The 27,214-nt window shown below is 45.8% G+C and overlaps 2 protein-coding genes across 3 annotated transcripts in view; one reads left to right on the top strand and one right to left on the bottom strand.

The window, feature by feature from the left end:
- The window catches only part of IFT81 (intraflagellar transport 81), a 184,172-nt gene that overhangs the window by 128,560 nt on the left and 28,398 nt on the right, over positions 1 to 27,214 (bottom strand). The gene's annotated exons all lie outside the window — the stretch shown is intronic.
- P2RX7 (purinergic receptor P2X 7) overlaps positions 1 to 27,214 on the top strand; it is a 49,028-nt gene that overhangs the window by 10,199 nt on the left and 11,615 nt on the right. Inside the window, exons 2-10 of the mRNA XM_075533693.1 lie at positions 4,736 to 4,904; positions 5,986 to 6,054; positions 8,240 to 8,312; positions 11,015 to 11,111; positions 12,820 to 12,900; positions 13,631 to 13,760; positions 16,147 to 16,283; positions 26,000 to 26,090; positions 26,956 to 27,021. Coding sequence (XP_075389808.1) covers positions 4,736 to 4,904; positions 5,986 to 6,054; positions 8,240 to 8,312; positions 11,015 to 11,111; positions 12,820 to 12,900; positions 13,631 to 13,760; positions 16,147 to 16,283; positions 26,000 to 26,090; positions 26,956 to 27,021 — 913 coding nt within the window. The remainder of the gene's footprint in view (positions 1 to 4,735; positions 4,905 to 5,985; positions 6,055 to 8,239; positions 8,313 to 11,014; positions 11,112 to 12,819; positions 12,901 to 13,630; positions 13,761 to 16,146; positions 16,284 to 25,999; positions 26,091 to 26,955; positions 27,022 to 27,214) is intronic.

Here is a 27,214-nt window from a genome sequence, read left to right as displayed (position 1 = left end):
GAACACTCACTGACAGACCAAGTATTGCCAGAAGAATGAATCCATCTGTCTTAGGAGAAGCACAAGCAGAGTGTTCTTTAGAAGTGAAGATGCTGAGGGTTTGCCTCATAGTTTGGACAGGTTATCAGGAGGGACCGGCCCCCGAAGAAAGACATCATGCTTGCTAAAGTGGAGAGAGGAAACGAGGAAGATCTCGGCAAGATGGACTGACACAACGGCTGTCAAGGCAGTGCTCTGTTCTGTTCTACAGCAGGTCCCTATGAGTCAGGACTGTAAGTCTTGTTGTCGCCTACACCTGACAACAAGAACAAGGTATTGACATAAAGAGAGATCTGGGATAGTGGTTACCTTCTGACAGGGAGAATGTTGTAAGCTTTTCATGTACTCTGTCTCCCCCCCTCTCCCTTGCTGTGGTATTTACATGTTTATAACAACGAAAAAGATCTCTCAAAAGCAAACAAGTTTGTGACTCATAAAATCTGGACTCTCCCTATTGGCAAAGAACATTGAATGTCCCAAGGATTTTCAGGAGATACCCTGTAGCTTAGTCAAGGTGTAGGTCATTGAACTTAGCTGACTATTCTGCTCTCAGCGAAGCTTAAGTCAGCACTAGTTTGCCTGGGTAATATAATGCATATGAGCATAAGCCAATACCAAACCACCACCATCAAGTCCATTCCCACTCCTATCAACCCAATAAGACAGAGTAGAACTGCTTCATAGGATTTCTGAGATGAGTGACATCTCGATGGGAATACACAGCCTTATCATTCTCCCACGGATGAGTTGATGGGTTTAAACAGTTGTCATTATAGTTAGCAGGAGTGCATGACAGTAGGGTTAATTAAAATGTCCAGGTCTTTTTCTTAAATACTTTTATTGGGGTCTCTTACATCTCTTATCACAATCCACACATTCCTCCAATGTGTCAAGCACATTTACACATTGCCTCCATCATCATTTTCAAAGCATTCTCTTCCCACTTGAGCCCCTGATACCAGCTCCCCATTTCTTCCCCCACCCTCCCTTATGAACCCTGGATAAGGTATATATTATTTTTTCCATATCTTACATCGTCTTCTGTCACCCCTTCACCCACTTTTCCGTTATTCGTCTCCCTGGGAGTTCTAGATTGATCCTTGTGATTGAGGCCCCTCTCTTTCCCCACTCTCCCCTAATCCTCCTGATATCTCTACTCTTCTTGTTGGCCCAGAGGGGTTTATCTCTCCTGGATTCCCTGTGTTGTGGTCTCTTATCTGTAGCAATATGCATGCTCTGGTCTAATCCGTTTTGTAAAGTAGAACTGAGATCATGATAGTGGGGTGAAGGAAGCATCAAAGAGCTAGAGGAAAGTTGTGTGTTTCATTGGTGCTATACTACAGCCTGACTGGCTGATCTCTACCCTGGGGTCCCTCTGTCAGAGGATGTCCAGACAGACAGAGAGAGGTGGTTAATCTCCAGGAGATTGAGGCATAAATATCTTTGTGGGGGCGGGGGTTGGTTATTATCCTGTCTACCACAATGATGGTGAGAAAATGCTGGAACTTCAAGAGGACAGAGAGTTGTGAGAGAGAAGACAAGATAGAGGAGGCAGAGAAGAAGGAAACTGACAAAGTACTGTCAACACTGCTTATCAGATAAGTGTCTGGCTCCCAAATAAGAAGGCAATTTACTGTTAGGTCAGCATCTTTCGATTTCTGTTAACCTTTGTTCAATGTGCTCATAAAGAGAGAGATTGGTTTCCTGAAAAGTGCTTTCTCGATTTGGAGCCTTGTGGACCCTCTCGCCATGTTGTCATGGGGCCGAAGTCATCTTCAATGCCAGTATCAGTCTGTGAAATTCATCCACATTCAGAGTGTGTGGCTTGGGACCCTGAGAAGCATATTCATAGTGGTCATCTTCCTCTACATCTGGTGAGTCTGGGACCCGGTGCCCTCCTGTGGCTCTCCATCTGGCTCTCACCCTCCCTGCTCCTCCGTGGTCCTGCTCTTCAGCCAGACCTCCTGGGTGCTCAAGATGACCCTGTTGTCTCTCTCATCCCTCCCGCCCCGCTCTCCTCTCTCCCATCTTCTTGTCGCCCATCCTAAGAACCCAGCTTAAGTTGCTACCCTTTCTGGCCCTGGCTAGCCCCAGACACCTGAGGTTGTGCCTTCTGCGGAATGCTGAGAATTACTGCTCTGTGAGTCCGAGGGCTCAGGGATACTGCCAACTCCCGAGTCTCCCTTTTTCTCTTGACACAGCTCTGAAGTACTGTAAGTCTTAACACTGCTCACTATTAGATAAAGACGGCTTTTCTGACCATGAGAGGGTTGGCTTCCACCTGGTACCCATGTGGAATATGTTCCTGGAATAAATTTGAGAGACCAGAACTGTGCTCTCAAACTGGCCCGGCATTACTTGGGGGGAGTGCTGTAATATCTAACAGAAACACTGCTCACAGCATGTATGTGTTGCCAGGGTCGGTAGAGCCATATTATTGAATAAGTATTCTCATCAGCGGCTGTGGAATTGCCTTTAATAACTCTGCCTCATAAAGACTGGCTGGAGCTCAGCTCTGGATCAGCAGCTCTGGCATCTTTCTTGACGACCTTTCTTTTTTCAGATCTTCCAAAATGCACTGAGAATCAAAGCACTCTTCTGTACTGTTTTCCAACTGCAGAAATAAAAATAATCCCGTTTGGGGTCCCCACAAACCCCTTATTCATCTATTCCCTTTCTTTTCCACTTATAACCACCGCCCTCACCTGTCTTTCTATTTCTACAACATATGTCTGTATCTAGCAATCTATCTATGTACATATACACCTATATAAGTATACATACACTATTCCCCATCCCACCTTTTTAAACATTGAGGTGCAATTCATATAACATAACATTAACCTTTCTAAAGTAAAAAAAAAAAATTCTATGGCACTGAACACACTCACACTGTTGTGTGCCCACTACCTTTACCTCATTCTAAAACATTGCCATCACACCAAGACAGGCCCCTTAGCCTGGCACTCCCACTCTCCCCTGCTCCCAGCCCCCAACAGCCAGAAATCTGCTGTCTGTCTATGGATTTGTCTCTTCTGGATATTTTGTAGAAAAAGAAGAGTAAAACCTTTATCAGAAAATCAGGAAGACTCGACCTTCTACATCTAGAGTCTTTGACTCAGCACAGTCTTTCGCGGCTCAGCCATGCTGTGGTGCAGGATGGATCAGACTTCACTCTTCACTCGGGCTGAGTGATGGGCCCCTGCCTGGACAGACCACCTTGTGTTCCTCCATTCACCTGTTGATGAACCCTCGGGCTGGGTCCACTGTTGGGCTACTGTGACTAGTGCTGCCCCGAACATTGGTGTAGGAAAGCTGCCATTTTAGAAACTCCCAGACTGAGCCTACCAAGTCGTCAAGTCTTGGCCTACCTGTCTTGGTTTCTCAAGGTCAGCTGAGAGAGGGCAGCCATGGGCTTTTACTTCCTCCCACCACTTGGGAGCTGGGCTAAGAAGGGACTAAATAAAGGTATACTGCAGGAGTAAACAAAGCATTTGCAATGAACCCACTTTTAATTGTTCAGGGTAATGCGAGCTGGGAAACAAACAAAAGGCAGGGAATCTCGCATGTTTTCATTTTCTGTGTTGGAATGTTCTCCTCCATGGCCCAGCCCCATCTCTATCCTTTGTGTTCATATGGTAGAGGAAGTATTCACAGCGGGTGAACGGGTCAACATTTAGGACACCAGCGGCAGAGCCATGGCATACAGGAACAAGGGAGGCACAATGGCCCAGAGGCCTGTTTGGGGGTGTGGGGTGGTAAAGCAGTGTGAATTTGGACCTCAGTTCTATCGGTGACCTCAGTCAAGATCCTTCACCTCTCTGAGCCCACTCCCTCCCTCACCTGCCAAAGAGTGCGGAGGAAAGAAAGCGAGGTGGGTAAAACCCTGGGTGCCCAGTGTTGTAGTTGTTAGTTGCCGTGGAGCCGATTGCTTCTCCTGCAGGCCCTGTGAGTGTCCAGCAGAACAGATCCATAGGATTTTCAAGGCTGCGACCTCTCAGGTGCAGATCCCCAGGTCTGTTGCCCAAAGTGTCTTCAGGTGCGTTTGAACAGCCAACCTATCAACTAGTAGGTGCAACATCTCTCTCTCTGGTGGAGCAGCTGCTGGTTTAGAACGACTAGCCTTGTGATTAGCAGCCCATTGCATAAACCACTTTGCCACCAGGGCTCCGACAGCTATTATGTAAGGCCTCCATCCATAACAGCTGCTGTTATCAATATATTTTTAACTAGGTGGGTGTGTCTGAGAAGCAGGTGGCAGATCCACGGGGCATGCCTTGGGACCTTGCTGTTGTGTTGCTGAGCCCCAGGAAAAAGCTGGCCAATAAACTCAGGGCTGGACATTGATTTGAAAAAGATGTCCTATATATTAGGGTCCCCATTAAGCAATATAAGAGGTGGCAAAACTATTGGGGGAAATAGTTCCCATGTGCCGAGCACTTACTATGTGCCAGGCTGTGGGCTCAGGAGTTTGCCCACTTCATTTAACCCTCACTGCACCCCATGGGGTGGGCATGACAGTGCCATTTTACAGCTCAGGAAAGGGCAACAGAGAGAAGTTAAATCACCTGCCCAATGCCACCCAGCAGAGCTAGGACTTGACAGGGGGCAGCCTACAAAACCTGTCCCCAAACACCCCTGCACTGTCCCTCCCTCCATGAGACCGTTGGTGTTGATTTTGCATGTGCCATTTTAGCTTTGCTCTGGTGAGCGATAAGCTGTACCAACAGAAGGAGCCTCTGATCAGCTCTGTGCACACCAAGGTGAAGGGGATAGCCGAGGTGATTGAGGAAACTGTGGTGAACGGGGAGAAGAAGGTGGCGTGGAAGGTCTTGGACACTGCAGATTACACATTCCCTTTGCAGGTGAGTACTTGTCTGCCTTGTGGTCAGGGTCACTGGCCCCTTGTCCCCCTCCGCCCCACCCCAGACCCTTCCTCCCTCCCGGAAGGAGTGATGGTTGGCCCTACTTAAAGCCGCCCTATGGAGGTCCCAGCTGAGAAAACCTCAAATGGCAAAACGGGGTCAGACCCAGCATCTCGGAGAGGGGATGATGCATCCGCTGCTTTATCAAGTCCTCCAGGGGTTCTCAAAATAGCAGCGCATCCAGGCCTTGCAGGCGTGGTTTGCTTCACTGGCACTCAGTTTCTGCATGGCTTTTTTAGAAGCAGGGCACCAAGGCAGCAAGATCTGGCCAGATGGGAAGAAAACTTTCCTTCTTGTGTGTGCAGCGCTTTATCAACGCACAGGCCTTATTCGAGACCACATCAAGCCTTGTGCACAAGGAGAGGGGCCGGATGACAAAGAGAGCACAGGGGTTGATGGCAAAGAAATTCTGAATTTACAAGAAGAGGAAAATGAAAGTAGGAAGATCAAATGCTTGGCCCTGGGAGGGGACAGTGTTTGAGGACAGGAAAGTTCAGACAGGGTGGAGAGGTGAACCAAAGGGCAGCTGGCAGCTCGGGAGCAGGGAGGTTTTGCAGGGCCTCAGCATGAGCTGCTGTTGTGGTTTCTCACCATCAGCCAGAAACATCTCCATTGGTTCCCCAGGTGGTGTGAAGCTCTATTGCTCTTCAATTAAAGTCTTGGGTAATCGGAACAGTGATCCGATGCAGCCCACGTTCCCCCACCTCCATCTCCCCAGGTCCCTGGAGTTTCAATTTAATGGGATTTTACTGTGTCAAAAAAAAAGTGAAGAGGTTGCTTCTGAGCTGCATGGAAATTGAATACTCAATCAGCCCGACTGTTCCCCTGCTCTCCATCAGCCCAGCGGGGCGGCTCACCCAGCTGTGATAGGAAGCCCTTGGCAGATTCCAGGCAGTTCTTAGACCCGGCTTTCTAAACTGAAGATTAGCAGGGTGGGAAGGTTGCCCCCTGGGTGATTATGATCAGACAGTTGTGTTATAAAGGCCTCAAATTTTCCACCTCATTCTCTTCTTCTCCTTAGGGAAATTCCTTCTTTGTGATGACAAACTTTCTCAAGACAGAAGGCCAAGTTCAGGGGGTCTGTCCTGAGGTAAGGAGGGGACAGGGAGTGGCTGGGTAGGTGATGAGAGTTCCTGGGAGGGGGGCAGAAAGGGGCAGAGGATGTGGAAACTGGGGCCCATGGGGTACTGGAGGGGGCTCGCCCTGGGCTGGGGGGATGAAGGAGAGGATGCAGCAGTGCTCTGCTGCCAGGTCCTGGCTGGCCCCTGGGTCTCCAGCTTGACTCCTGCTCCTTCCACCTCTTACCGGATAGGTGGCAGCTCATGACAGCAGTGATCTTGGGTGTTTGAGGGGTTCCATAGTTCATTGGAGCCTTACAACATTAGCAGGATAGCAGTATTTCCAGCCCTGTTTTACAGGTTGGAACACAGGCTCTGAGAGGTTAAGTGATTTCCCCAAAGGGAACACAGATTGCTGGGGGCACACCAGGGTTAGGAGGCTGAAGTCCTCATTCACGGTGTTTCCAACCACAATCTTGGGACCAGTCTGGGGAAGCTCTACAAAGCAACTCAAGTTTGTTTTTGATCCTATCCTTCTAGAACATTCTTCCCCATCAAAATGTGTGCGAATCTGAGTCCCTTCACAGTCCTGATCGCTTTTAAGATGGTAGCTAGTGACTACATAGGTGGTAGGAGTTGATTTGTGTCCACCCCCAAAAGATAAGTCATCCTGTGACCCTGTTTGGAAGTCATGTCTTTGCACATTTAATGAGTGAACCTGAGTTCACACTGGATGTGGTTGTTAGTTGCCAGCCAGCTCTGGCTCATGATGACTTTATTTATAACAGAATGAAAAGCTGCCTTGTCCTGCACCGTCTCCATCATCACCAGTCTGTTTGAGTCCACTGCTGTGCCTTCTAATCCAGGGCCCCCACCTTCCAGGACTGTATTAGCCAGTATTCTGTTGTGATCCTAGGGTTTTCATTGGCTGGTTTGCAGAAGTAGATAGTTAGGCCTTTCCTCCTAGACTTAATCTAGAAGTCCCACTGAAACCTGTTTGGCATTCTACCAACACACAAACTTCCACTGACATATGGGTGGAGACTGCCTATGAGGTGCACTGGTTGGGAATCCAACCTAGGTCTCCTGTGTGGAAAGGGGAAATTCTACCACTGAACCACCACTGCTCCCTCTGAGCAGGTACTCTGTGCCAAACCCTATCTCCATAACTCACTTAACCTTCATTCATAAGACAAACCTGTTCATTCCCCTTTCACAGAGAAGATTGAAGCTCAGAGAGGGGAAGTTACTGGGCCAAGGCCGCTCAGCTAACAAACAGTGCTGTTGTCACCAAGCCTAGGTGGGCCCGAGTCCACGACCTGGATGCTCCCCTCCAGAGAGGGTGGTGATCCCAGGCTGCTTTAGCACCTGTGCCTCTTCAGGTTTCCCCGAGACTGGCCATTCAGCTGATCATGAGAAAACAGATGCACAAACCAAGCTCTCCTGGTTCTCTCTCCCTTGCTCTGCCCCATGGCCTGAGAGCCAGCTGCCCTCACTTCCCTCAGCTGGGAGCGAGTCCAGGCTGCCGTCCACCCTCTCCATTTCTGGCTGAGTCCTGGCCCCGTCTGTGTCACTGCAGCCATGAGGCTGGGCCACCTGCTCGCCAGCTCGAGAACAATCCTGAACGTGGTCTGTAGGTGCCCTGATAGGCACTTTAAAAATGTTTCTTTAATCTGATGACTTGAGATTTAATGCACATACCATAAAGTCCACCACTTCGATGTATACAATGCACTGGTTTTTAATACATTCACAGAGCTATGGGCCACTATCACAGCTTTTTAATTCCAGAGCATGTTCATTGCCCCAAGAAGACACCCAGCACCCATGCCCTCTCCCTCAGCCCCAGGAAAGATGAATCTACTTTCTCTATGGACTTGTCTCATATATATAAATGGACATTTCCCACACACGGAATCATACGGTAATATGCGGCCTTTGGGGACTGTTATCTTTCACTTAGCATAGGCTTTCAAGGTAGATCCATATGTCATGTGAATCAGGCCTCTGCCCTTTCTGGCTGAGTGATATTCCACTGTGTGCAGACCCTGTCTTATTGATTGGCTCATCTGCTGATGCATGGCATCATGTCTGCGTGTTGGCTCTTGTGAGCTGTGCCTCTGTGAACACTGTTCGGACTCCTACATGGACACAGCCCTCTGCCTGTGAGAGTCTTGTCGCCTTTGCTTACTCCAGACTCTCTTGTCTTTCTTGCAGTACCCCACCCCCAGGACACTCTGTTCCACTGACCGGGGCTGTAAGAAGGGATGGATGGACCCGCAGAGCAAAGGTACATCTGAAGTCCCCAGGGTGGGACGATTGGCATCGTGGTGACATTTTCAATAGCATCCTCACTATAGTCATCTGGATCTCAGCCTCCTCCTGCCACAGGCAAGAGGAAGCTGGCATGTGCCATGGCTCTGCCCCCTGTGGGACCATCTCCTGACCATGAACCTGACTATAGTTCTGAAGTATGGGGAGCTCTTGAGAGCTGAGCAGAGTTAGTAGGCTCAAGGTTCTAACTGGTAAAGACATCAGCTGGCCCATGGCCCTGTCTGGTGAGTCGAGATTGTTTCAAGTGACCGCCAACAGTTGGGGAATGTGAACGTGTGTCTCCAGTACCCCTCAAAGCACAATTCCACAGTAATTGTGGAATTTCCATTTTGTGTCTCTTGTTTGAACTTTCATGTGAAGATTTCACTCTGTCCCACAAAGGATATGTGCCTGATATTATGTAGAACTACAAGGAACAGTCCAAAAGTACTGCTACAAAATAATAAACACCTTTATTCAACAACATATAAACATGTGAGGCTATTGTTTATCAGTATATCCTCCACCTAGGTCTATACGGGGAGACTTTAAATAAAGTTTCACCAAAAAAAATAACTGGAATGAAAAGATAGTATCATTTCCCCACAAACCTTCTGAAGCCCCCTTGTACCTTTCTGAAGGCAGTGTTGCCATTCTGAAGAAGTGGTCAACAAAGCAGCTTGGACCTCCTTGTGAGACTTAAATGGTGTTCTTTTGAAATGTCCTTTGAGTTTGGGAAACAAAAAAAAGAGTCTGAAGGGACAATATCAGAGCTGTAGGGTGAATGAGGGTCAGGTTTCTCATCAGACAAGCCTTGCTACCTTTGAAGAATCAGCAGGCGCATTGTCCTGATAAAAGAAACCTCCTCAATTATTTTCCTCACCAAAGCAGCTTCCTGTTTTCTTAAAACTCCCCAATAAGCCTCTGGGATCACCCTGGGTCCTTCGAGAAAATCTATCAAGATGACCCCTTGGGAATGCACCCCCCCTCCAAAAAAAAGAACCAGTCACCATAACCTTCTGAGCTGACTTCTCTGCCTTGAAGACCTCCCTTGGATGCTGCTGTTCTAATTGAACTTGTTTTTGAAAGTCCCCTACGGAGACAAAGACAAATGTCTAATTCTGAGAACCTTGTCTGACTCATGCTGAAATATGGTTTGTTTGGAATAAACCTCTCTTCAGGTGTGAACAGGACACCACCCCCCTTCCGTGGAAATACTTTTTGACTCACCTGTGTCATTTTTACATGATCTCCTCTTTCATTAATGTGGTCTCCTGAGAACTGTTAGTGTTGCGGAGGCTCTGGAAAGTGCCGCCCTGTTTGTTCTGCGGCCTGGCACACTCTGGAGGGGCCATGGACGCCCACAGCAAACAAGACGATACATCTCTCCTCTCCCACATCTTTTCTTATGAAAAATAATCATAAACTTAAAAGCAAAACCGAAAAGAATAAACAGAATCCGTGGTCGTTCTGTGCTGTCTCTAATTTTCAGGAAAATTTTTATATATATATAACCTAAAAAGTGCCATATTAACCATGTTCCCCAAACCCAAACCCACTGCCATTGGGTCACTTGTGATCACAGTCACCTTATCCGTCTAGGGTTTATGCCGCAGCCGTTCTCAACCTGTGGGTCGTAACCCCTTTAGGGATCAAATGACCCTTTCACAGGGGTCACCTGATTCATAACAGGAGCAAAATGACATTGATGAAGCAGCAATGGAAATAATTTATGTGGGGGGTTACCACCACATGAGGAACTATATTAAAGGGTCGCAGCATTAGGAAGGCTGAGAACCTCTGGTCTATGGGAACCAGCAGCTTCGTTGTTCTCCTGGGGAGTGGCTGGGGAGTCCGAACGGTGGACTCTGTGGTTTGCAACCCAAGGCCTAACCCATCTGGCCACCAAAGCCCCTTAAGGACTCTACAGAACAGAGTTGAAGGGCCCCATCGAGTTTCCATGCTTTTAAATCTCTATGGAGGTAGGCTGCAACATCCTTCTCTCATGGAGAGGTTGGTACATTTGAACCGCTGACCTTGTGGCTGGTAGGCCAGCACTTAACCCCTGCCATCGGGGCTCTATGCACCATGCTTAAGTAACATGGTGTACCCTCACCATATTAGGCAATCATCGCGAGTATTTAGTTTCACAATAGTTATATCACCCCAAACAGAACTCTATCCCTACCTCCTCCTGCACCCCCAGCCGCCCATCTAATTTCTGTCACTGTGACTGTCCAGTTTAGATGTTTCATACCAGTGAAATCGTACAGCCGAGGACTTTTCCTGTCTGTGTTATGTCACACTGCTCCGAGGGGTCATCCGTGTCATAGTGCCAGTCAGGACTGCCTTCGTCTTCGTGACGGAATCCGTGACTGAACCCTGGTGCACAAGTACTGGATTGAGTCCCTGCTTTCGATCCTTTTGGCTCTCTTTGCTTTTTTTATTTCTTTTTTAAGATCTTACTGTTGTTCGGCCTGTTCGATTGTCTTCATTTACATTTGTGGTTAGGATGCAGTTTCATGGGAAACTGAACCAACCTGCTTGCCTTGAAAAGCTTAAGTAGTCTTACTTAGCGTGAACCAATGACTTGTTTCCTGGGGAATTTCTTCTCTATGGTCTTTTCACATTGGTGGCTCCATCACCCCTTCATCTCCCCACTCACCCTCCGGCTTGCAGGGATCCAGACTGGAAGGTGTGTACAGTATAAAGGGAACCAGAAGACCTGCGAAGTCTCCGCCTGGTGCCCCATCGAGGCAGTGGAAGAAGCGCCCCGGTGAGTGGAATGGTAGGGAGAGACATGGTGGGTCCTCAGCACAAGTTCTTGCCAGGGGCTGCAAAGTTATGGCTCTTCCTAGCTTGGTGCCCCTCAGCTAGGCGCACTGCTTGGCACAAAGCTGATGGTCTCTGGTAGGGCCATGCTGGTGGCGAAAACATCAAGATAATTCTAAACTGGCTAAAACCTAGCTGCTACTCTGAGCCCCCACAGGCAGCAACTCTCTCAGAAACCACAGGGATGATGTCTTTCAGCTAAGACAGAGGGACTTGGACACAGATCCTGTCTGGAACACATTCTTTCTGTGTGACTTCGGGCAAGTGACTGAACCTCCCTGAGCTTCAGGTTCCTCATTAGCCAATGAGGGTAATAATTACACCTACCTCACTGGCCTGCACAGTGTTCATAAAATAAGCCCAGTGCCTGGCTTATGGTACTCAACCACAGAGACACAGACACACACATAGACACCACACACACACACAGTCCTGGAAGTGTGATGGTTGTAGGTCAGCACTGTTCAGTGGATAGAAGTAGTATGGACCTAAACAGTTCTGTGTGGTACCCTCTAGCTGCACATGGTTACCAAGCACATGTCATGTGACCACTGCAACTGGGAATTGGAATTTTAAGCGTAATTTAATTAAATAGATTACCAACTCTTAATGACAGAAGCCTTGGCTGTCTTGTTCATCACTAAGTCCCCCTGTGCCCATTACTGACCCCAGTAGGTGGTGAATGAACAAATGTGGCGAATAAACAAATGGATGAGAAATGGTTGGCCGAATCTTCCTGTAATCTAGAATTTGCCTTGCTTGGTAATAGTTGGTTTTCTGTTTTTAACTCATGGGGGATTTTACACCACTCAGAACCTCCACAGAAAGACTGGTTTAGTCAACTCAATAAGGAGTCTTCGTGGAGCAACAGTTAATTTTTTGGCTGCTAATCAAAAGGTTGGTAGTTCAAATCCACCTGCCATTCTGTGGGAGAAAAGACATGGTGACCTGCTCCTGTAAATGTCCCAGGCTTGGAAACCCTCTGAGGCAGTTCTACTCTGCCTATGTGATTGCTATGAGTTGGAGTTGACTCACGGCACACACAATAACACGGTAATTTAGTCAACCTGTGTGCTATATGGCCCTTTGCAAACAGTTGGAGATGCCAAGATATGAGGTTATTGGGCGGGACTGCAGTTGTCCCAGTCTTCTGGGGAAAGATGTGAACCTGGTGGGCAGAAAGAAGCAGGCTTGTTCCATTCTGAGTCGATTGCGTCTATCCCTTTCCAGCTCTGAGCTCAGTGGAATCGAGTTGGTAGCCTGACATCAGTCACACTGGGCCTATTTACATTATGGTAATTAGCAAATGCTATGAACCAGGGCTTTGTGTGCTTGCCCCTCTCCCCCCCACCCCACCCCCCGGAAGAGCTGGTTGTGAAACCCTGACCAGCACGCCACCACACAAAACACAAATGTACCGTTATGTCAGAGGGTAAGAGATGGTACAGTCAGTTCTGAGGCGACCCCAGGAGGGAGAGAGAATCTTCCTGGGCAAGCTAGAGAGATGTTCTGCAAAATGCTTAGGGTTTTCCCCACTAGGTTGTATAGATCCTTCTCTTCCTGCATCCCCGGGACCGAAGTGAGAAAGCAGGATCCCCTGGCCCCATAAGCTGACAGACTCTCTCACCCCCCATCTTCCTCCCTCTCTCCAGGCCTGCCCTCCTGAACAGTGCCGAGAACTTCACTGTGCTCATCAAAAATAACATCGACTTCCCTGGCCACAATTACACCACGTAAGTGTCCAGCAGGGTTGGCTGTATTAGTCATGTACTGCTGTATAGCAAGTCACAGAAAAAACTTAGGAGCTTAGAACAACAAATACCTATTATCTCACAGGGTTTGTGAGTCAGAAATCTGAGAATGTCCTCACTGGGCGATTCTGACTCAGGGTCTTTCAGGTTGCAGTCAAGCTGTCATCCAGGGCTACCATCACCTCCAGGCTTGCCTGGGGCCGAAGGATCTTCTTCCAAGCTCACGCACGTGTTTGATGACAGCGGGGCTTGATTCTTCACCACAGGGACCTCTCCTCACGACATGGCTGCTAGCTACCCCCAGAAGAAGTCATTCAGTAGAGACAGAGCAGAAGCAAGCAACAGCACACCCAACACTACCCTAACCATACTCTCCTTTTAATATTTTATTGTGTCTGGGGGTTTAGTTCAAAGTTTAAAGATGCTCTTGGGGCAATAATTCTGGGGGTTCCTCTAGTCTCGATCAGGCCAGTAAGCCTGGCCTTTTGAAAGAGCTGATCTTTTACAACCTAGTTCCAGAAGTAACAGACCATCACTTCTGCACTATAGTGCTGGTCACACAGCTCACCCTTGCACTAATGTGGGAGGGGAAGTACAGGGGTGTGAATCCCAGGAGGCCTCTGTTGCCCAATTGCCACACTGGCTCACTTCTATGAAAGGGATGGATTTCATGTTTCAATAGAGATGTCTGGTTGTTCTTAATTATGCACAGGAGAAACATCTTGCCAGGTTTCAACATCTCTTGCACCTTTCACAAGACGCAGAATCCACAGTGTCCCATTTTCCGACTAGGAGATATCTTCCAAGAAACAGGAGAGAATTTTACAGACGTGGCAATTAAGGTTGGTGGTGCTTTGGGGTGGTGGGGTCTCAGGATAGGGGATTGTAAAACCTCTTGGTGGTATATGTCTGACCTCCTCTAACTCCTAGAGAGGGAGAGGGAACCATGATCTGCATCAATAGTCCAAGGCTCACTCCTATGAAGTAGAGGTTAGACATGCCTCCATTCTCTAATCTTTTACCAACTCTGACACCAACTTTCCTTACCAAGGCCCTCGCCTTCTCTGCTAGGTCTGATAACTCATTGCTATGGCCACACAGAACTCACAGACCATATCCACAGATATTAGGTTTTTTAGGGAAGTAACAAGTTACAATTCAGTTTCAGGCATGCTCAGGATACCCTTCTCCAGTCAGGACAACCTCTTCTTAACTATGCCTCCAGATAAGGCTCTTTCTGTTTCTTGGGTCTTTGGCCTGGCCTCTGCTCTGCCCAGGCAAGCTCTTTCAGCTCTGTCTGTAAGTGTCCAGGAGCACCTCACTCTGCCAGTAAGCCTCAGCCTGTAAGCATTCAGCTCTAACTGTAGCCAGCAAGTCGAACTCCTAACTAAGACAAGGGCCTGGAAGCACCTCATTCCACCTGCCCATAGGCACTCAGCCTTCTTGCTCTGTGGGCTGGGAAGCCCACTGTGCCATCTCCTGCTGGCCTCCTGGCTGCTGCCACCCTTTCTCTGCCATTGCTTCTCACTGTCTCGGGTTTAGAGCTCTCTTGCTATGTTTCCTGGGTCAGGGACTTTCTCAGCGCAGAGATCCCAATTCCAGAGGTCACACTCTGCTCCTCTTTTTACCTCTGGACCCCCACTTTCTAACCTCTAGAATGGCTTCTTTAAATTTAGCAGAATGACAAAATTGATAAATCCCCTCGTTACAGTTCCATATGCCTTATTTGCATAGTCTCACCGTCACAAGGGTATTTATATTATTCGCGGGCTAGCCAATCCCCTTGGTGGGCCACAAGCACCTCATTTACTCCCATCCAGTCATTTGGTGGAGTTACAAATAGTCTGGCTAGAAAAGCAATGTCAAGTCATTCAGTGCAGCACAGGGATAGAGGATATCAAACGGCCATGAGGCAGGATCACTGGGTCCGAATAATACGGCTCATAATAATCGAGCAGCTAGAAAATCCATGCGCGGTGCCAACGACTTCACTTGCAAGACCTCAAAGAATCCCACCACATCCCTATGAGTGATATTGTGTTACATTTCCTAGGGATTCTATAGAAACACTCCTGGACAGTTCATAAAAACAGAAATGTTTTGTCACATGGTTCTGAAGGCTACAAGTTCAAACGTGGATTAGTCATGTGGATTCCTTTCAAGCAGCAGTTCTCAACCTGTGGGCCGCGACCTCTTAGGGGGCCGAATGACCCTTTCACAGGGGTCGCCCGATTCATAACAGTAGCAAAATGACAGTGATGAAGTAGCACTGAAAATCACTTTATGGTTGGGGGGTCACCACCACATGAGGAACTGTATGAAATGGTGGCGGCATTAGGAAGGTCGAGAACTGTTGCTTTATACGGTCTGGGAGAGACTCTGCTCCATGCCTCTCTCCTAGCTTCTGGCAGGTAGCTCCTAGCAGTGCTTGCTCTACTTTGGCTTGCAGCGATATCTGCTTCCAATTGTCACCTGGCTCTTTCTTCCTCTGTCTCCCTTTCCCTATACATTCTCTCCTCTTTTATAAGGAACCAGATATTTAAAACAAAAATTCAACCAATCCCAGTATAACCTCATGTTAATTTCACTAATAACATTTTCAAAATTTTTATTGTTCACTTTCATAAATACTAGGGTTAGGATTTGACCATATTTGAGTTAACCCACACCAAAGGAATTAAGGCTGAAGATGCATGTAAGCTAGATCTCAGAGGATGCAGCGCACTTAGCTAGAAGGGTGGGTGGGAGGAACATTTCTTAGTGGGGAAGGGGAAGGACCAAGATTTTTTTTTTAAAGCGTGTCCAGGGGAAAATGAAGACAGTTTGAGATCAGAGCTTTTTCTTAAAAAGTACTGAAACAAAATACAGAAGCATTTTATGTATGAATTCCAGTCTAACTAGTTAAGACTTAATCTCTAGTGTGGGGCTATTAATGGTGTTTGACTAAGGGAGTGGTTTGTCGAGAGGTGTATTTTAGAAAAAAATATTCTAATAGCAGTATATCCCATATGGTGGAGGGCCAGGGAAGGCATGTTTGTGATGGTCACACTAATGTCTGTGTGAGATAGAGCTGCCTTATGGCTTTCAGACATTTAATAAGCAGCTGTCCTTGACAAAGATAACCTTTCCTTCTGTGATCCTCCCTAGCAGGTGGTAACCCCAACACAGAGAGCTAGGTTTTTCATATCTCAAAAGACTTAGAGATTGGTTCTTGTTTGACTTTTCCAGGGTGGAATTATGGGTATTGAGATATATTGGGATTGCAACCTGGACAAGTGGTTCCATCACTGCCGACCAAAGTACAGTTTCCGTCGCCTTGACGACAAAAGCACCAAGGAGTCCCTGTATCCAGGCTACAACTTCAGGTAACTCAGTACTCCAGCTCAGGGGCCAACCAATGGCTGGCTGGCCTTGGCCTTGGCCTTCCTGTGGAGCTGAATGACATTTCCAGAAAAATCAGGACTAGTCATTGGTTCCCAAGGCAACAAAATGAATACAAAAGATTTCTCCTAAAAGCTAGCTGGTGAGTGAATTTTGTAGAATTTTTTTTCCTTTTTAATTATTTTTTTAAAAGAGAAACATTAAACAAACAATCAAAAACAACTGTCTCTGGGAAACAGAAAGGCATTGAGCAAAGAGGACAAAAGTCATCTATAATTATTCTCTGGTGAGTTTCCTTTCATCTGCTCAATTCTTTTGTTGTTTTGTAATCATTTTATTGGGGGCTCGTAAAATTCTTATCACAATCCATACATCCATCCATTGTGTCAAGAACATATGTACATTTGTTGCCATCATCATTCTCAAAACACTTGCCTTCTACGTGAGCCCTTAATATCTGCTGCTCATTTCCCCCCTCCCTCCCCACTGTTTTGTTTTTTTTAATAATTTAATTTGGGGCTCTTACAGCTCTTATCACCATCCATATATCCATCCATTGTGTCAAGCACATTTGTACATATATTGCCATCGATATTTTCAAAACATTTTCTTTCTACTTGAGCCCTTGGTATCAGCTCACTCCTACCCCCTTCCCCCCTTCCTTCCTCATGAACCCTTAATAATTTATAAATTATTATTTTTTTTGTGTCTTACACTGACCGCTGTCTCCCTTCATCCACTTTTCCATTGTTCGTCCCCTGGGAGGGGATTATATGTCAATCATCGTGATCGGTTCCCTCTTTCTCCTTATCGTACTTTCCCCTTACCCTCTTGGTATCACTACTCTCATGATTGGTCCTGAGGGGTTTATCTTTCCTGGATTCCCTGTGTTGCAAGCTTTTAACTGTACCAGTGTACATGCTCTGCTCTAGCCAGATTTGTAAGGTAGAATAAGGGCCATGATAGTGGGGGTAGGAAGCATTAAAGAACTAGAGGAAAGTTGTGTGTTTCATTGGTGCTATACTGCACCCTGGTTGAATCATCCCTTCCTTGTAACCCTCCTGTGAGGGGATGTCCAATTATTTTCAGGTGGACTTTGGGTCTCCACTCTGCCCTCCCCCTTGTTCACATCGATATAAATTTTTTCGTTCTGGGTCTTTGATAACTGATACCTGATCCCATCGACACCTCATGATCACACAGGCTGGTGTGCTTCTTCCATGTGGGCTTTGTTGCTTCTCACATCTAGCTCAATTCTTTTATGAGGATCTGGTGAGACGCCCTCACATATACAGTTTGATATCGTGTTGTTTTTGTTTTCCAAACCCCAGGTCACCCACAATTCTTTGTGACTATCCCATCATGAGCATAATACTCTACTGTGTAACTGTAATGACAGCAACAGCTGCAATTTAGAGCGTCTTTGAAGGCCAGGGACTATGCCAGACACTTTATACCCTCAACTCTCAATCTCATTACAACCCAAAAGATAAGATATTTGTGTTCCAGGTTGAAGGTGACAGCAGTTAAATGACTTGCCCAAGAGTCACAGCTAAGAACAGAAGCTCCGCATGTCCATTCCAGTTCCTCGATCCCTACACGCACATCCTTTTCCTCCTAACTCATGACTTTCCTACACACTCTCCTTTATTGTTTAATTTCCACCCCAACCCCCACTCTCCTTTTTTTGGACAGTTGGCTGGTTTCAGATTTTCATTATCAATACCTCTGCACTGTATACCTCTGAATCCCAAGTGTTTCTTTAGAATGCATTTCGAGAAGTGGAATTATTGGCTCAAAGGTTTTAAGTGTTGTACCACATATTTTCCAGTTGTTGGTTTAGTGTTCATTTTTGTGTTCCAAGCAACTATTATTATTAAATGAGTTCTGTTCTGACTTGAAGGAGCCTCTTCTTTTATTTATCTTTGCTGGACACCCCCTTCTACACAGACCTGTTGCCTGTAGTAATGAGTGGGATTTCTCCTTGTGTGCCTTGCCGGTGGCTTTGTCTGCTTCAGTGCTGATATGATGTGAAGGTCAGTGGGTGCTTTGGGAGATGGAGGACTGCCTGTATCATTAGGTCTCTACTCTCCAGGAGCAAAACCGTAAGAAGACAAGATGCCACTCATTGCACTAGGATGCCGACCATGAACTTTGTGAACTATAAAGTGTCGGCCTTTAAACCCAGAAAGACAGTGTTAGAAGATATTTAGTTACATCTGAGGAATATCCACATTTGTGTCTTCAATGAATACATGTGCCTGCACCCACATATTTGTACCTATAGGTAACTCCCTTTTATCTGTGCTCACCTGTATGCATCTGTACCTACCCACATTCCAATTGGCCTATACCTCCTTACGTGTTGAAATGATTACTTACTTTGGTTGTGCTTTGCTCACTACACCCACAATCAGTGTCATCTTTCCCATCATCCAAAGTCTATACTGTTACAAAGCATACCCCTCTTCCTGTTAGCTATTAATGAACACTGGTCTCTCTCTATTAGTCCATTTTTGTTATTGTCTTCTAAAAAAGACACCATATGATAAATGGCCTGCACAATGCTTGTTTTATTTTATTTTCTATCGTGATTTGGGTGAAAGGTTACAGAGCAAATTGGTTTTCCATTGAACGGTTCACACATGTTTTGTGACAATGACTACAATCCCCACCATGCAACAGTGCCCTTCCCACTTCCTCTCTGTTCACTGTTTCGATTCTTCCTTCTTTCCTCTCCTTTCCTGCTTTTGAGTTTCATCCTTAGAGAATGTGTACCTCTTTCATAGTATTGTTGTTCTAGATCAGGGGGTCCTCAAACTTTTTAAAAAGGGGGCCAGTTCACTGTGTCCCTCAGACCCATTGGAGGGCCGGACTATAGTTTTAAAAAGAAAACTATGAACAAATTCCTATGCACACTGCACATATCTTATTTTGCAGTAAAAAAACAAACAGGGCAAAAACATTCGGCAGGCCGCATGTGGCCTGCAGGTCATAGTTTGAGGATGCCTGTTTACTTATCTGGTGGTATTGCTCACCTTACAGACCTGCATAGTGTTTTAGAAGTTGACACATAATGCATTTTAAAAGTGACTTCCTGATTTTCTTGGGAGAAAAAACATCCAGCTCTTTGACCACCCTGGGCCCCTGTTCCGCTTGGTAGCATTGGGTGGAGCTGAATAATAGTGGTCCCTTTAGAAAAGATGTATACCCTCTACTTTACCTCTGTCCTCACCACTCCTTATTGCCTCATGCCTGGCTCACATCGATATGTTTTGCTACCAGCCTCACTTCTGTAGGCATTTGAGTTAAAGACCTTTGACTAAAAGACTGGCTGAGATCAAGACATAAAGGCTTTGTGCCTCCTCTGACTCAGTGGTGCTTTGTCCAGGGCCCTGAAACCAGCTTCTAGTTTAGGTAACGTTTTGATGGTCCCCTGGTGTTCTGCTGAATATGGCCATGAACAAGAAAAGAAGGCAGGATCAGCAATCCCCAGATGCCCTCCCCGCCATTCCTGCAGTCAGCAGCACACAGTGTATCGCTCTGGCCAATCTGACGTTCGCAATGTCCTTGAAGTCGCTGAGTTAAGCCTAAGAACGTCCGCTCCTGGAGAGATCTGAGCTTTCTGGAGAACTGAGGTCGTGAGGATGTTAATATTCTTTATGAACAAAGTGTTAAAGGTATTTATTGCCTAGAATGAGTACCAGAAGAAACACTGGCCAACAATATAATATCAAAGTCTAAAAGATAACTAACTGGAAAAATACCCGTATCAAAAAGCTCACCAAGAGGAAAATTGCAGGTTATATGAGACTTTGGGGAAAACAGGACTTCCACAGCCTAGGAAACTGATGCTGCTCAGTGACATTATGAGGAGTTGTGGTTAACAGCAAGCAAGTGCTTCTCCGCTAACCAAAAGGTCTGCTGTTCAAACCCACCCAGTTGCCCTATGGGAGAAAGACCTGGTGATCCGCCTCCAGAAAGAGCTTAAATTGTGAACAGCTGGTTTGCAGAAGGTTATAGATGACAATGGAAGTCAAAATCCATGTGCAGGGTCCCCCCGCATGGATACCCTCCAGTGAGTCCCTTCAGACCACAGTGGATGTGACTCTGGATGTGAACAGCCTGGCTGTCAGACAGCGAGCATACTAAAGTCGGTCATGGCAGATGCAGCTAGGTTAAAATGGAACACCTTATCATTTGATCTCCCTTTTGGCCCATTTTATATTCGTTCCAGCTCTTAATATTTTCTGCTTTCTTTCTGTTGAGGTTTTCCTCTGTTTCATGTTGTCATTGTTGTTGGATTTTGTTTGTTTCTTTCCTTCTTGATTTTGTTTTGTATGTTTTTCTCCACAGGAAATCCAGGATAGGTAGGGCTACAGAGACAGTAACTGGATTACTAGTTGTGGGGAGATGGGGAGCTAACAACAATACAAAAAAGAGGAACGTGTTCTAAATTGATGGTGGTGATGAATGCCTCATTCGTGTAATGGCTGAACTATGGAATTGTATGATATGTGAGTTATATGCCAGTAAGGCTTTTCTTAAGATCACAACCTTGAAAACCCTACGGGGCAGTCCTACTCCCCCAACACCACCATCACCCAAAAACACATTAGAGAATTTTGTTAGTCTTTACAGGAAGACGCACAGTTAAATATCCTTATTTAGTGAATACTTCGTGATTTATCTACAGCATACTTAAAGTGGGGCTAACCCACATAAACCCCACCATGCTCTTCTCTGGTGCAAAGAACATCTTTGCACGTAGTTCTGAAAGTATGGGCTAGGGACCTACCACATCAGATCCACTTGGAACTTTTACCGAAAATACAGGTTCCTAGAAACATCCAAACTTTGGGAAACCACTCTTTCGGGTGTGGGCCTGTTATGCGCATCTTGAACACACTTTCCAAGTGGATCTTGCCCTTAATTTAATAACTACTATATAAGTAAAAATTTTGAGAGCAGAAATTAAAATCTTTACTGTCTAACGTTAACCTTCCTAGGCAAACTAGTTTATAGATAGATGGATAGTAGTTAGATGGCTATATGAATGGATGGATAGATTGGCAGATGAATGGCAAGTACATAAGTAGATAGATGCTAACATAAGACATGGGACAGTATTAAAAAAACAAACCAGTCATTTGTTTTTTCCTCAGAAAGTTAAACAGAATTACCATATGTCTCAGCAATTCCATTCCTGGGTGTACATACCAAAGAAGCAAAAGCAGGGGCTCAAACAGATACCAGTAAGCATGGGTTCATAGCATCATTCTCAACAGCCAAAAGGTGGGAACGATTATGTAGGTTCTTAGGAAGCTCAGATCTATCCCAGAGTGAATGTTCTTAGGCTTAACTCAGTGACCCCAAGGAACCACTAACAGATGAATGGATCCACAAAAGACAGTCCATCCAAACAATGGAATGTGATTCAGTCTTAAAGAGGAATACATTTCTCACACAGGCCACAACATGGATAAACAATGACAACATAATCAGGGAAAGAAGTCAATCATAAAAGCCCATGTGCTATACGATCGCATTTACATGAACCATCTAGACTACCCCTCCCCCACCTAACTCACAATAAAAAGCCATTAAAATAAATAACAAAATAAACAGAATAATGTTTGCTCACATACGCTTTGGGGAAAAAATAATAAATAGACAAAGGCCTAGAGGCAGAAAGTAGATTGAATTGGAGGGAATGGCACATGGCGAGTGAGTGCTGAGTGGGCGTTAAAGGCCTCTGCTTGGGAGTGATGAAAACGTTTTGGAAACAGATAGTGATGTTTGTACAACATAGAATAATAAATGCCTTTGGGCTATATAATTGAGATTGGTCTCAATAGCAAATTGTAGATGTATATTTACCACCTGCAAAAAAACCTCAAAACAGTTAGACCAGAGAAAGAATTGTTTTGGAGTGGAAACAACCTGAGGCAAAGAAATTGAGACTCCTCTCTCCACATCAGGTATTCCCACTGGAGATCAGTGTTGGATTTTGTTAGAAACCAATTTTCACTGTTCTAGGCTATATTTTGGGAACACATCTGTCTTCTTCTCTTCTCACACCTACAAATAGATTGTGAATATCTCAGAAAGAAAATGTATACCTTTATTTAAAAACCAGCAGATGGACTGACACAGTGTTTGTAACATAGCAACAACTAGGAAGATGGTGCAAGATGGGCAGTGTCTTGCTCTGCTGTACACAGGGGTCACTATGAGTCGGAACCGACTGGACAGCACCTAATAACCACAATCTGAAAGCAAGAGGTCAAATGTGGTGGGAGGAAGAGTTAGCTTTAGGAGAGTGCTTTACCCATCTCTAGCGACCATGTGGCCCGACTATGGTTCTGGCGAGAAAGGCGTAGTTAGGGTAATTGCTGAGGTGCACAGGAGCCCCTGAGTAAGGCAAATGACGAATGCCCTTGGCCGCTAACTGAAACTGAAAGAAGGCTGGAGGTTCAGGTCTATCCAGAGATAACTCAGAAGAAAGGCCTGGCTATTGGCTTTTCAAAAACCAGCCATTGAAAATTCTATGTAGCACAGCTTGATTCTGACATGCATGAGGTCACCGTGAGTCCCAGTCAACTCGATGGCAACTGATGCAGAGCTGTACCTGTCCCCAATCTACTAGTAAGTATCGAAAGTTTACCATCGTTCTAGAAGTAAGATTGTTTTTGAGGTAAAATCTGTAACATGAACCATTCTCAAGTGGACAACTCAGTGGCCTTGAGTACAATCCCAGTGGTATGCAACCACCACTTCTACCTAGTTACAGAACATTCTCATCTCCTACATAAAGACAACCCTGTGCCCACGAAGCAGCTACTCACTCCATCCCCACCCGGAACCCCTAAGGAGGCCTTGGATGGCTGAAAGTTAGTATTTTTCATTTCCCTATCAGGGGTCCTCAAACTTTTTAAACAGGGGCCAGTTCACTGTCCCTCAGATCCGTTGGTGGGCCGGACTATAGTTTAAAAAAACTATGAAAAAATTCCTATGTATACTGCGCATATCTTATTTTGAAGTAACAAAACGGGGCAAAAACACCCAGTGAGCCGGATAAATGTCCTCAGCAGGCCACATGTGGCCCATGGGCCATAGTTTGAGGACCCCTGCTAGGAGTCCTGGTTGCGTTGTGGTTACATGTTGGACTGCTAACTGCAAGGTCAGCTGTTTGAAATTACCAGCTGCTCTGCAGGAGAAAGACATGGCTTTCTATCAAGTAAAGAGTTATCAAAGTTGGACATTGAATAAGAAAGACCATAGAAGAATCGACGCGCTTGAATTGTGGTGCTAGAGAAGAATCTTGAAAGTACCATGGACTGCTAAGAGGACAAACTGATCTGTGTTGGAAGAAGTAAGACCACAGTGCTCCTCAGAGGCAAGAATGGCAAGACTTTGTCTTACATACTTTGGACATGTTATCAGGAGAGACCAGCCCCTGGAGAGGGACATCATGTTTGGTAAAGTGGAGAGGAGGCGAAAAAGAGAAAGGCCCTCAACGAGATGGATTGAAACAATGGCTGCGTCAATGAGCTCAGGCGTAGGAACAATTGTGAGGATGGCACGGGACTGTGCAGTGTTTCAGTTGTGCATAGAGTTACAGTCTTGGAAACTCACAGGGGCAGTTCTACCTTGTTTAGCAGGGTCGTTCTGCGTTGCAACTGACTCAGTGGGAGTGTGAGAGTTTGTGAGTTGTATACCCTCCATTTTAGTATTACCCTAAATACAAGTTCTCCATGGCTTTCCGGTAATGCATAAGGATGCAGGTGATGGGAATCCGCCTGGTCTGATCCCACCACACTGAGGCGGGACACAGGGGGTGTGCAGAAGAGCAGCAGGGGAGGCAGAGCAGTGAGGTCCCCAGGGAGTACCAAGAATAGATTTTGGGGTCAGGGCTTGGTGCCCCAACAGACTCGACTGGAGAATACTCCTGAAGGCCAACAAACAGTCCTTGAACTAGCTACAAGCTTTTCTTTCTTGTGTTTTGTTTTGTCATTGGCTTGTTGGTGTTGTTATTGTTTTAATTTGTTGCTTGGTTTTGCTCTGTCTTGTTTTTGTGCATGTTATTATCTCCGCAGGTCTATCTAAATACGATAGTCTGAATGAATAATCTTGAGGAGAAAACAACGGGACCGACAGTTCCAGGGGACATGGGAGAGGGGAAGGTAGGGGGGGAAAGGTAGTGGTGTTAACAAACCCAGGGACGGGGGAACAACAAGTGATCCAAAGTGGTGGTGAGGAGGGTGAAGGAGGCCTGGTAGGACTTGATCAAGGGTAATGTAACCAAGAGGAATTACTGAAACCCTAATGAAGGCTGAACAGATAGTGGGACAAGAGGAAAGTCAAAGGAAATAGAGGAAAGAGCTAGGAGGCAAATGGCATTTATAGAGGTCTAAATAAAGGCTTGTACATATATAAATATATTTATATATGAGGATGGGGAAATAGATCTAAGTGCATATATTTATAGGTTTAGTATAAAGGTAGCAAATGTACATTGGGCCGCTACTCAAGTACTCCCTCAATGCAAGAATACTTTGTTCTATTAAACTGGCATTCTATGATGCTCACCTTCCCAACACAATTGCTGAAGACAAAGCAGGTGAATAAGCAAATATGGTGAAGAAAGCTGATGGTGCCTGGCTGGTAAACAAGTGGTCATTTAGCTCAGAAACAACAAAGCCCACATGGAGGAAGCACACCAGCCTGCGTGCTCATGAGGTGCTGAAGGGATCAGGTATCAGGCATCATTAGAACAAAAAATCATATCATTGTGAATGAGGAGGAGTGCAGACTGGTGACCCAAAGCCCATCTGTAGGCAATTGGACATCCCCTTATGGAAGGGTCACGGGGAGGAGACGAGCCAATCAAGGTGCAATGTAGCAACGATGAAACATACAACTTTCCTCTAGTTTCTAAATGCTTCCTCCCCCGCTTCCCCATTATGATCCCAATTCTACCTTACAAATCTGGCTAGACCAGAGGATGTACACTGGTACAGATAGGAACTGGAAACACAGGGAATCCAGGATGGATGATCCCTTTAGGACCAGTGGTACGAGTGGCGATACTGGACGGGTGGAGGGAGGGTGGGTTGGAAAGGGGAAATCGATTTAAGGATCCACATATAACCTCCTCTCTGGGGGATGGACAACAGAAATGTGGGTGAAGAGAGATGTCGGACAGTGCAAGATATGACAAAATAATAATTTATAAATTATCAAGGGTTCATGAGGGAGAGGGAAGCAGGAAGGGAGGGGAAAAATGAGAAGCTGATGCCAGGGACTTAGGTGGAGAGCAAATGTTTTGAGAATATGAGGGCAATGAATATACAAATGTGCTTCACACAATTGATGTATTATAGACTGTGATAAGAGTTGTATGATCCCCTAATAAAATTATTTTTTTTTAAAAAGGAGGCAGGTGATGTGAACAAATGTCTCTCTCTGGCCCCAGGGGATTGGTGAGAGCAGTTCACAGGTCTAAGTAGGTTCTTATATTCACCAACCTCAGCCCAGGATTTTTTTTTTTTAATGCATAAGGGGGACTAGACTAGCTCCTGTTTTCATGTTTCTTTTCCTACGATGCCAGTGCAGGGGGCTTCAGAAATTTTGTAGGAAAATGGATTGGAAAGATCCGGAAAGAGTTTTGTAACTTCGGAGCCTTTTCATCCTACAGATACGCCAAGTATTATAAGGAATCAAACACTGAAAAGCGGACTCTGCTGAAAGTCTTTGGGATCCGCTTTGACATCCTGGTGTTTGGCACGGTGAGTTTCTGCCTGGCCCCTGGGCCTTGGCCCTGGGCGTGGTCTTCCAAGGAATGAGCTTTGTTTTGCTCAAAGTCATAAGCTGACTCAGAGCATCTCAAACTTGGGAGAAGAGGAAGGTGAGTCCTAGGGGTGCTGTCCATGAACAAGTCATGCTGCGGAACAAAATTTGAATTTTCAACCAGAAAGTACTCTAATGTTTAAATCGAGAGAGAGAGAAAAAATGGTTCTAATATATCATTTGTAAGTAAGAGAGCCTCACTCAAATTGGCTTAAGAAGGAAAATCCTTTGGGGGGGACTGTGATGGGCACTTAGGGTGCTGTCTTTCTGCTTGACCCAGCAATTGCACTGCAGAGCAGAAACGAGTTGCTCTGAATTCCAACCGTGTGAACGTCCCCACTGTGTCTCCCAAGGAGGACAGTTCTTTGTTCGTCAACTGTGCAATGTGAATTGAACATTTACAGAGCTGACCTGTGGCCCATTTAGCATATCTTCTACACTTGGCTGCAGTTCATCCATTGTTACCCCTCACTGACCTTTCACTTTTCCCACTTCCTGTTTCCCTTCCTCCTTCTTTCCTAACCCTCTAAATTTCATCCTTGAGTGAATGCTACCCCTTTGACCTCAAATAGTTGTGTATTCTAAGAAGAATGTACCTCCCTAGTGTTCATGTTTCCTTTACAGCCCTGTCTTCTGTTTGGATGAAAATTGAGCCACGGGACTGAATTTAATTTCAGACCTGAAAGGTAGTCACCTTTCGGTCGTAGTCTCAGGGGATCCACCAGTCTCTGTCTGACTTATAAGCCTGGTTTTTTGCTTGCTTGCTTGTTTATGGTTTTGAATTTTGTTCCACATTTTTTCCAGGGAGGAAAATTTGACATTATCCAGTTGGTTGTATACATTGGCTCAACCCTCTCTTACTTTGGTTTGGTAAGTAAGTCTCTTTCTCAGTTTCTGTACAGGACTTGACAAAATGACAAGTCACTTCTATCTCTGCTCTTGAGAGAAAGGACATTCCACACTCATGCTGTTGAGCCTTGAGCACACTTAGAGGAAATTTCGAGAAAAGGCAAATGCATACAACAAAGATCAAAGTTTACGAGTGGTTACAAGGGGATGGGGC

The sequence above is a fragment of the Tenrec ecaudatus genome, chromosome 16 (assembly GCF_050624435.1).
Source record: "Tenrec ecaudatus isolate mTenEca1 chromosome 16, mTenEca1.hap1, whole genome shotgun sequence".
Taxonomy (NCBI): Eukaryota; Metazoa; Chordata; class Mammalia; order Afrosoricida; family Tenrecidae; genus Tenrec; species Tenrec ecaudatus.
This window is presented reverse-complemented; position numbering and strand designations above follow the sequence as displayed.